General features: G+C 34.9%; 1 protein-coding gene across 1 annotated transcript; it reads left to right on the top strand.

The window, feature by feature from the left end:
* The first annotated feature begins 5,111 nt into the window (after positions 1–5,111).
* Positions 5,112–6,121, top strand: cxcl8a (chemokine (C-X-C motif) ligand 8a). Its single transcript, XM_032561942.1, has 4 exons — positions 5,112–5,368; positions 5,483–5,615; positions 5,720–5,806; positions 5,925–6,121. The coding sequence occupies exons 1-4, from the start codon at positions 5,302–5,304 to the stop codon at positions 5,935–5,937; spliced, it is 300 nt and encodes a 99-aa protein (XP_032417833.1). The 5' UTR covers positions 5,112–5,301; the 3' UTR covers positions 5,938–6,121.
* Positions 6,122–10,346: the final 4,225 nt, after the last annotated feature.

Here is a 10,346-nt window from a genome sequence, read left to right as displayed (position 1 = left end):
CAGAAACAAAGAGAGAGAAAACAAGACGTGACGATAAGCTGATGACTCATTCCTGATTTTCCCAGCTCTTGTTTGTGCACATTTTATATTAGGCTTTGCATTCATTTGCAAATCTATGTGACAAGGCAACAGTAACGGCGTAAAAAACCAGTTCGCCTAAGAAGATAGAGACATATAAGTGTACGAGGTATATCCACTATACTCAAGCATTTCCTTGTAAACCTTTTTACATTTTATCAAATTAATACAAACTTCTTTGGTATTTAAAGTGATAGACCAAACCAAAGTAGTGCAATAGTGTTGAGTGGAAGAACAACAATAAGTGGTTTGTAACATTTGTAACATTTTTTGCACAAAAAGCTGAAAAGAGTGGCATAATTTTATATTTTGCCCCAGTGAGATGTTGGATTGAGCATTTCTATGTGACATGTTCAAAGGCATAGTTCTTGTTTTCTTGATCTAACGCTGCTTTTAACTTCTCCACATCCCTGACCTACCTGCTGTGCCCGGTCTTCATGATACATTTTGTTTTTAAATAAATATTCTCTAAGAAAACACCAAGGCCAATACAGAATGGTGGGATTCAGTGTGATTAAGTAGTGCACTTTTGACTTGGCTGAACTGGTTGCACCCAATTTTATTGAGGTGATTGAATGTAAAAACTACTTAATGCAAATTCAGACCTGTTGTGAGAATTTGAAGGACTAATTGACCATAAAATTCAGTTTTTAGTTTATAAATCATTGATCTGCTGTGGTTGTTTCAACCTTCCAGACCTCTCAGGTCTTCTGGTTCTGGCCTGTTCTGCATCCCCAGAACCAGAACCAAACCCAGAAAGGCAGCATTCAGCTTCTATGCACCACAAATCTGTAACAAACTTCCAGGAAACTGCAAAACTGCTGAAACATTAAGTTCCTTTAAATCAAGACTAAACCCCTGCCTGTTTAGAGTTGCTTCTGACCTATAATCACTGGAACATTGATCAACATAGTGATTGTTACTGGTTTCTCAGTTGCAGACTGTATGATGTTTTTATGACTTTTTGTTTGTGTTTTTATGAAGTAAAGTACTTAGAACTGTCTTGTTGCTGAAATGTGCTATGCAAACAAACTTGGTTCATTGATTGATTGATAGTGGAATTTTATGATTTTATATTACATGCTTATGGAAAAGTGTCCACACCTTTGTGTGAGCAGGAAAGGAAAAGAATAATAGGAAAACAGGATGATGAATGTGAGATTATGTGCACTCTTTATCTTGGACGTCTGTCCCTTTAGTGACCTGTGTTTTGTAGAAGATGTGAGGGTAAGGAAATCCTTTATGGAAAAGCTTGTATCAGCACACTGCATACTAGAGGAATTGATGGTACATCCACAACTGTGAGAGAAAGGAATGTTTTACTGTTGGGGGAGGGATAAGAAGTGTCTGCAGCTTGACTCTGTGTGCCTTCAGAGCAGAGCAGTAGGCTGTGTTGACCTTTTCTCTTTACTGCTTCTCAGCTGTTCTTATCTAATTAAGAGTTGAAGTTCAGTTTACCAAAACATGCTGTACTTTTCACAATATTCTAATAGAAAGTGTAAAACTATGCATAAATTCCTATTTACCCATTTAGCATTACAATGAGTTAGCCTATCTAACTAAGCCCTTATGAGATAAATTATAATTTGTGATACATCATTGTCGAAATGTGTAAAAATTCAAGGGGCGTCAATATTTTTGCTATATTACCAATACTATTTTTTTGCCATGTCAAGGAAGGCTTTGCAGCATTTGTTGTCTTTCTATAATGTTAGTCTGATTACAAAAATGTCTGGTACCAGTCAGATTTCTTCTGCATGTATAAATTTTCACAACATAATAAATAAATAAATAAATCTCAAGGCTTTACCTACAATAGGAATAAATGCACATTTTAGATTGGGTGTGCCAAGTCTATAACAAGCAGAAGAATAACAAAAAATACAACTTGAATACTCTTTAGTATAATCTTCTGATTATCTACAAATCTTGCTAAACAAGCACACAAAGAAGCTCCTTGATTAAGTTGAAACTGAAAACAAATCTGCAAATTATAGTGCTCTGGGATCCTGTGTCAGAAAAAAAAAGTTTTTATCTAGAAGAGGCCTGGGAAAGATTTTCACAGAGGGCCATCTTGATCTAGTTAAATAAACTAATTGCATGGATGGAAATATTGGCAAGTTTCAAAAATGTAGTTAAAGATGTCTCTGTTTTGTTGTAACTTAGTTTGAATTAGACATTATTTTGGAAGACACTGATGTTTTTGTTCTCCCTTTTATAATGATGAAAAGTTTCTAGGCTTTTTTTTTTTTTTTTACAAAGTTTGGCTTTAACATAAATATTTCCTGCCCAACAGATTTAGTTGTTCAATTAAATCATTCACCCCTTGTTGAAATAACTTTGATTAAACATGATTTTGGAAAGCTGTGTTGAAACCCACTTACCACATCCACATTTGATTCCTGCTATACTAGAAAAATGAAGAAATCACTTACTTGTTGTACAAGAACAGATGTGAAAAAGTCACTGACTCACAATGAAATTTCTAAAGCATAGTGACTGCCATGAACCACAATATTATTCACAATTACAGCCGGCGTACAGCAGTGGTGCCCATGTCCTCTTCCCAGAGGTGAAAGGTCTACCAGAATTACTCCACAAATGCATCATCAACTCCTCCAGGAAGCCACAAAAAGCTCTCACTTTCCTCAGTTAATTTCAGAGTTCATGATTCAAAGAGACTTGGCAATAAAGTCATCCAAATATGAAGCTGTATTTACATATTTGTTTCAAGAGGAATGAAGCATCATTGTTGTCTCCCAGAAGGTCTAATTATGAAAATATGAAAAACTTGTTTCATGATACTGGATGCAGAGTGAAAAGATTTATTCTTTTTGTGTATTTTTTAAAAGGTATTCCTTCCAACACATCACTTCCATTAGCAGTACAATAAGATACTGACCTGTTAATGGCTTTTGTTGAGGCGTAATTTAGGAATATCCCATTTTTGCAAACAGTGCTTGAAGAAAAAGTTTTTCTTACTTCCTGTGTGATCACATGTGGATGTCAAGTCTATTTCCCCCATTTGGTATGTCTGTGTGTGTGTGTGTGTGTGTTGGTGTGTGTGTGTAAATCCTGGATGATGATGCAATAAGAAATATTGTTAATATAATTTAAAAGAATGTTTTGTGCTAAAGAAACTTGGTATCAACCTGAATATTTTTACACATACATTTTAATAATAACCTGATTTTGGAAAATTCACCAAAAATGGAGCTGATTTTTAAAGGAAGCAGTGAAAATGAACATGTGTCTCATTCTGTCTTGTGCTGGTCACATGCTGCTTTTAACTCACCTGATGAACATGATGTAATGTCAACTGCAACGGACAAAATGCTGAAAATCAAATAACTTTCCAGTGTTCATCACATGTTTCACTTTTAACCAAATCACTTTCACTTTTAACCGCATGTTTTAACCATATCCATTTTTCATTTCTGTGTAATAAAGTCAAAGCTGACCAAAGATAGAGATGTAGGATGAAAAATTATTTTCCTTTCTTTTTCAGATATATTTAATTCCTATTTACAAGAAATTAAAATGTAAACAACACACACATGCAAATGCATATTCACACTCAGTTGCCTTTTTCACAGTTTATCACACTACAAGTATAAATTGTAGTCTATCTATATTTTATATAACGGACCAATACAACGCAAAGTAGGACATGATTGTGGTTTTCATTTTTTAAAATCTGAAAAGAGTGAAAGAGTGGCAGTCCCTTACACAGTACGATGCAGAAGACAACCCTTTATTGTAATTATACTTGTAAGTCTTTTTTGAGACTGAGGTTTATCTTTGTAAGGTAGCTCAAGTTCAGAAAGATTGGAGAGGGTCTTTAAAAAGCAATGTTAAAGTTTTGTTGCAGATTCTTAATTTGGTTTAAGCGTAGACAAGTAAGGGACCATGCCATTTTCATTTTTGGATTGATTGAACAAGGCTCTGTGTTGTATATTGATTTATGAGAATAAACCACACTTTGAACTTCTCCACAACTTGCTGTTTTTCAAAGCAGATGGTCACATTGAATTTTATTAAGGGACATAAGATTAAAGACAGAAAAGATATGTGCCAACAATTTTAATATGTATTTTTAAAAAGCACACTTCTCAGTTTTTCATTTGTTTGTGTAGGCTTATGGCACCGTTAAGTGGACCGAGGATTGTGGTTGCAATGTAGCAAAATAAGAAAAAGCTTTGGACGGATTATAGTGGAAAGGCACTGAAGTCACAAACATAAGCATATCATACCTTGGAAATAACTCAGAGTACAGTAATAAATGATAAATTGTTGTGTCAATACCAGAAGACATCGTTCCTTGACCCCAAGTTACCCAAGACTGTTTAGTAAGTAGATGCAGTGACGCCGGGACAGACGGGTCGGAGCCTGTTGAATTAGTCTCAGGCTTTATTCACATGAAAGTTTCTGGCTTACAGCCTGGTGTTGTTTTAAAAGTGTCAAGCACAAGGAATTCAAAGTTTGATAAATTCACTGATGATAAGTCTGTTAATCTTCTTGCAAAATCATGCTTGTAAGGACATAAAAATGTCAACGGTTTATAACGGCCAAAATGATTTCCCTCTCCGTATTCTCGTTGGTATTCAGGTGCTGCAGGTGCTCAGTCGAAGACATGTGTTTATACAGTCTGAAGATTTATGTGATATGACAGTGGGAGTAATAGATACGCCAGCAGGCCAGCAGATATTCAGATAGTTATCATTCACCCCCATTAATCCACATGCTATAAGTATAATTCTTTTTATTATCTATCATCTACCAAACCATTATAAATTGTACTCTAATACACACAATTTGTCAGTGCACAGGTACAATATGCTAACAAAACAATAGACATATGTAAAAAAGCAGTTATGCATTACTCAGTTATTACAGTCTGTGTTTTTCCTTGTGACAGGTCTGAATGAGAGACAGTGAAATGAAGCAGCGTAAATTCCCACTCTGTGATTCCTGTCTTGCACAACACTCTGGCATGGGGAAGTGAGTCACTTCCACGAGAATAAAAGCTGGGACTTCTCTCCGCCAGATTCAAACAGCAGCTGGAGAAAGCAGCAAAACCTGGAAGAGCAGAGGACAAGAGGAACAGAGAGAAAGACGTCTGTTGCAGAATAGAAGAAATCTTTTTGTTGTCAAGAAATATTTATTAGAAAGTTCTTATCCCTTCTCACAAGTGAATTAGTTACAGAATTTTTTGAAGCCAAAATGAGGAAAAGCAACATTATTACCCTCTCTATCTTAATCTTCTTGACCTTCCCCACCATCAGCGAAGGTAAGCCTCAGTTTTTTTTAGTTTATAAAACTATAACTCCTTTGGCAGTTTTGCTTATGTGGACTGGGATTTATCTGGACTTTGTGACCATATTAATTTGTAATCTCCACACAGGAATGAGCCTGAGAAGCTTAGGAGTGGAGCTGCACTGCCGCTGCATCCAGACTGAGAGCAGACCCATAGGGCGCCACATAGAGAAAGTGGAGCTGATTCCTGCCAACTCTCACTGCGAGGAGACTGAGATCATGTAAGAACCAATTTCCTGCCTCATTCTGATGATGTTGATGATGATTTTTATCGTTGTAATTGCATTGGTATATGAAAACTCATTGTTTTCACTTTGTGTTGCAGTGCCACTCTTAAAAAGAACGGCCAAGAAGTTTGCCTGGACCCTGAGGCTCTGTGGGTGAAGAAAATAATTCAGAGGATCATGTCAAAGTAAGATTTAGCTTGAACCTTTCCGTAATATAATATAATATACAGATGTACAATTTTAAAGTCTAGAGTTCAAACCACAAAATATTTATAATTTTTTTCTGATTCTTCTTCTCTGCAGCAAGAAACGATGAGGAGAAATGAATAAAGGCAACGACTTCAAAGAATCAAAAGGCTTGGCCTGGTCTGACGATGGGTCACTAAACTTTGATTCACCTGATGCTGAAAACTACAGCATCTTTGTCCTCAAATTGTTTGCATCAAACGCTCTGTTTATTAACTTACCACCCCCTCTTTGTATGCTTTATGCTTTATGTATGTAGAAAGTTTGGAAAATTGCACTATTGTTTTTATGTCTATTTATTTATCTATGTATTTATAAAATGTAAATCTTATTTAAAATTTTAAATAAATACCTTAAATGGAAATATTTTACATGTATTTCTTTCAAATATCCTTCAGTGTGAAGCGGTGTGGCAAATATCAAACAAGTGTGCCACCTGCAGTATGCATGAGTCAGTGCATTCTGTCTTAGTTGTGGGCTTGTCAGACTCTTGCAACCAAAACAAATTCTAACTTTTAGTAAGAATAGAAGCTATTTCTACATGTATTAGAAGTATTTTCCTACATGTTGAAAATATCCAAGATATCATAGCTATCCCTAGTCAGGATAAGTAAATTATGAAAAGTTTGAAAAAAAAATTCTGTTTCTAGTAGTACATGTATTTGTTCTATGCAAAATTGTGCATACTACATATTGGTGAGCCATCTGTTAATATTTACTGTACAACCCCGTTTTGCCAGCACTTAGTTTTCTCATTTTGTATTTCAAAGTTGGAGTACAGAAACTGAGAACCGGGAGTCTCAATTCTCCAGAGTCCTGATGCTCTTTTCACTTCAACTCACCACCAAGAACGAGTATAAACATATTTTTTTCAGTTGTTCTGGTTTGACAAAGTATTTGTTTTTTGTTTTTTTTGAGTTGGCTATAACTTTTGGGTTATTATCCTGTCAAAAGACCCACTGCTGACCCTTTTTTTTGGTTTTCTAAAACAAGCCAACAGATTTTCATTTAAAATCTCTAACTGCATACTCCACCAAGATTCCCATATTTGGAGAAGTAGAACAAAATCAAAGTTCATGAACTGTACATCACAGTAACTATGTGGTTTCCCACATATTCATCCATGGTGGACATTTGAAACCCGATATTTACAAACACTATACAAAAAGATGCATAACTGTTTTATTCTCAACATTTTAAATTAATCCAGACTGAACTTTTGCTGTTTTAGGACAGTTAGGTTTACCAAACTAATTAGCTAAACAGATGAAATTGCCTAAATATATAATTTTCTCTGAAATTCAGAAATTTACATGGCTTTTCTTATAAGTTCATCTATAACTAATTTGAATTAAATGAAGGCCCAACTGTGAATGTTTTAAGGGCACACAATAAAACAGACCGCATTCTTGTCTGACAGCAAGCAAAAATCAAGAGAAATCCACGAGGCATGATATAAGGAAGAGAACTGTGGACCTCCACAAGTCAAGTTCATCCTTGGGTTCAACTCCCAAATCCCTGAGGCACATTTTTCATCTATTTAATAATAAATACAACAAAACCCTTCATGGGAATGTCCACCTGTTATACTGGTGAGAAAGACGACATGTTCTAACTAGAGCGACTGTGGGAAAATAGCTAGAATGGGTATACAGGAAAAATCCCCTGTAATAATCATGCTAGGAATATTAAAAAAATAAGAATAAAGCATACATAGAACACCATAAATGACAAATTTAATCAAAATATTATGATCTTGGGCTGTTTAGTTGGGTTTTGTTTGTTTCTGTGTTTCTTAGTTCTTCTTGTATTTAATCAACTATGATTTTGTTTTACTTCAGTTCAGTCCTTTCCTAATTATTTTCGTTTCATTATTATTCTGTGTTATTTATTATTTTTATTAGATTAGTCTTGTTTCAGCTTCACTTTAGCTCAGTTCTTCTTAGTGGTTTTAGTCATGTTTACTTCTTCTAGTTATTCTTAGTTGCTCTAGTTTAATTATATCTTGTGTCTATTATTCTTTAGTGCTAGATTTATTTTCTAGTCCCCTGTGCTTCTCTCTCTCTCTTTCTCTTTCTCCTCAGTCTGTCTTTCTCCTCTCTCCCCTCACACCTGCGTTCAGTTCGCCAATCAGCCTGGTCCTTTGTTTCAGCAATCAACCTCCTAGTACATAAGCTTCTCTTTTTCAGCCACTCCTTGCTGGTTCCTTTTGTTGCCCCTCTCCTTTGCCTGTATGCTCCTTGTGGCTACTCACATCTGTTTCTGGATAGCTATGGATTTATTATTTTGCATTTTTCTCTGGCTCTTGTGGTTTTTGTAAATTTTTGTATTTCCTTTTCCTTAAATATTTTCTGTCCTTTACTCTATGCCTCCAGTCATCTGCATTTGGGTTCATCGTCAAACACCAATTATGACACAAAAGCTCTCAGATAACAAAGTACTTCCATGGTTGGAGATGAAATAACATTATATAGTAATATAAATTTTAAACTGATTTGTGTTTGTTTCCTGGTCCAGCAATAGGAGTTGTTCAAAAATTATCATTTTTGAATTTTATTTTATAAAATCTATGTTCTTTTGCTAATTTTTAAGCTGTTTTCAAACTCCTGCAGAAATTGAGGTATAATTGTGTTGACAGAAAATTATTAATTTTCTTTTACAGTGAAGTTTTTATATCAGCTAAAAAACATTAGCTGATATAAAGTAGTAATGTGATTTATTTCTCCAAAATTGGGCAAGCTAACTTGTGACATCTGTATGGTGTTGTGCTCCTTTTTGTCTGATCAAAAACAACCTGCTTATAACAGAAGCACTTGAGATAGTTATAAATTTTTTTTACTTCTTCAGGCAATTTTTTACAGGTTTCCTTCAGAGAGATATCCTTAAAAACAGGACTACGAAATGTACAAAACCTCTCACAGCTGTCTAAATGTTATTTGTGATTTCAAGGTTTCAGATTTTAGCTTTGTGTCTTATTTTTTTGGTTCAATGGCACAAAAACCATACTGAGAGGTTCACTATTTTAGTTATGCATTTCTGTTGTTTTTTTAAAGTTATTCTACTACATCAACTTGTAGATGCAAACACAAACAGACCAGTAGTTGTGATCACAACAGGGGTTGAATATCTTGCTTGTGCAAATATAACTAGTGTCAGACGGCATCTTTATCAAATTGTGTGTGTGAGGTTGGCCATCTAAAAAGATGAACAGATCATAGAACTACTGAATTAAACATTTAGATTTCACCAGGTTTTGCTGATATACTATAAATATTGGTAATAGTGTGCCATTAATCAAAATAGATTTTCCCAATGTTTTTCAGAGCTGCTAGGTTATTGTCTGAAAACAAAATGAACACAGCTGATTAAAATGATGAAATGATAGGCAGACTCATGCAACAATTAAATATAAATCAGCAATTTAAGTTAGGTGTGGCGAAAGCAGGGATACTTCATCATGCAAAACACTGTACTGAACTTAGTGCTATGTAAAATATACCATTGGCTTATTAAATCAATCAGTCTCAAATAGTTGAAACTGGGTAGTTGCACAATGTATAAACAATTTTTTCCCCCTCATTGTATAAGATTAAACAAGATGAACTAAACTGATGAAATCCATCCTGAAGAGAATCTGTGAGAATGCTTTTCTACAGCAGGGCTGTGGAAGCATCAGTGTTAATGAGATGGATGGAGCTAAATGAAGAGCAATCCTGGAAGAAAACCTGTTTTAAACTACAAAACAGCAAAGAGTGGCAGAGGTCCACCGTCCTCTAAAGGATTCTAATAAACATACAGCCAGGCTTGGGTGAAAAATGCAGACACGCCAAATCCATTTAGCATATAATTACATTCAGTTAGAATGGACAGAAAAGGCTTAGTTCTATTTAATTGCACTGACACTAATTTCAGTTCAAGTTATATGGACAGGTTCAATTTCAGGATAATACAAATTCAGTTTATGAAACCAGCTGACAGTTATCTTTCTAGCAACGATTTTGTAATCTGGTTTAACAGTGACCTCTAAAATACAAATAAACAGCATTAGAAATTAGACACTATGAATTATAGTCTCTACCCTTTTATTGTTATGTGCACAAATGATAAATTTCCCAGAAAAGCCCACAATATATTATCTGTTAGCAATTGCTATATTGCGATGTAATGGTAATTTGCTTAGCCAATCATCCAAAATTAACAAGCTTACACTACGGACATGAATCCTGACTATTCTTTTGCACATTTATATTCCATAATTTCTCTCATTAGTTGCAATAATCCGGCAAAAGCTTTTCTGAATTTGCCTTTTGAAAATGCCTTTCATTATTTCTGATTTGTAGCTTTGATTATTTCTGATTCGAGTCATTTTATTTACAGCTAAATAAAATGACTCCCTCCATATTCCTCGTGTTTTATTTTTGTCAGACTGCTCGTTGCCATTGGCCTGAGAGAGGATGCAGGCAAAGGGGCGGGGCCGAG

Source organism: Xiphophorus hellerii, chromosome 5 (assembly GCF_003331165.1).
Source record: "Xiphophorus hellerii strain 12219 chromosome 5, Xiphophorus_hellerii-4.1, whole genome shotgun sequence".
Lineage (NCBI taxonomy): Eukaryota > Metazoa > Chordata > Actinopteri > Cyprinodontiformes > Poeciliidae > Xiphophorus > Xiphophorus hellerii.
The sequence above is the reverse complement of the archived record's forward strand: the minus strand, read 5'-3'. Positions and strand labels throughout refer to the sequence as shown.

Coding starts and splice junctions, on each gene's coding strand:
- cxcl8a (XM_032561942.1), top strand. CDS start 5,302: ATGAGGAAAAGCAACATTATTACCCTCTCTATCTTAATCTTCTTGACC. Junction 5,369..5,482: donor CTTCCCCACCATCAGCGAAG/GTAAGCCTCAGT, acceptor ATCTCCACACAG/GAATGAGCCTGAGAAGCTTA. Junction 5,616..5,719: donor TGCGAGGAGACTGAGATCAT/GTAAGAACCAAT, acceptor TTTGTGTTGCAG/TGCCACTCTTAAAAAGAACG.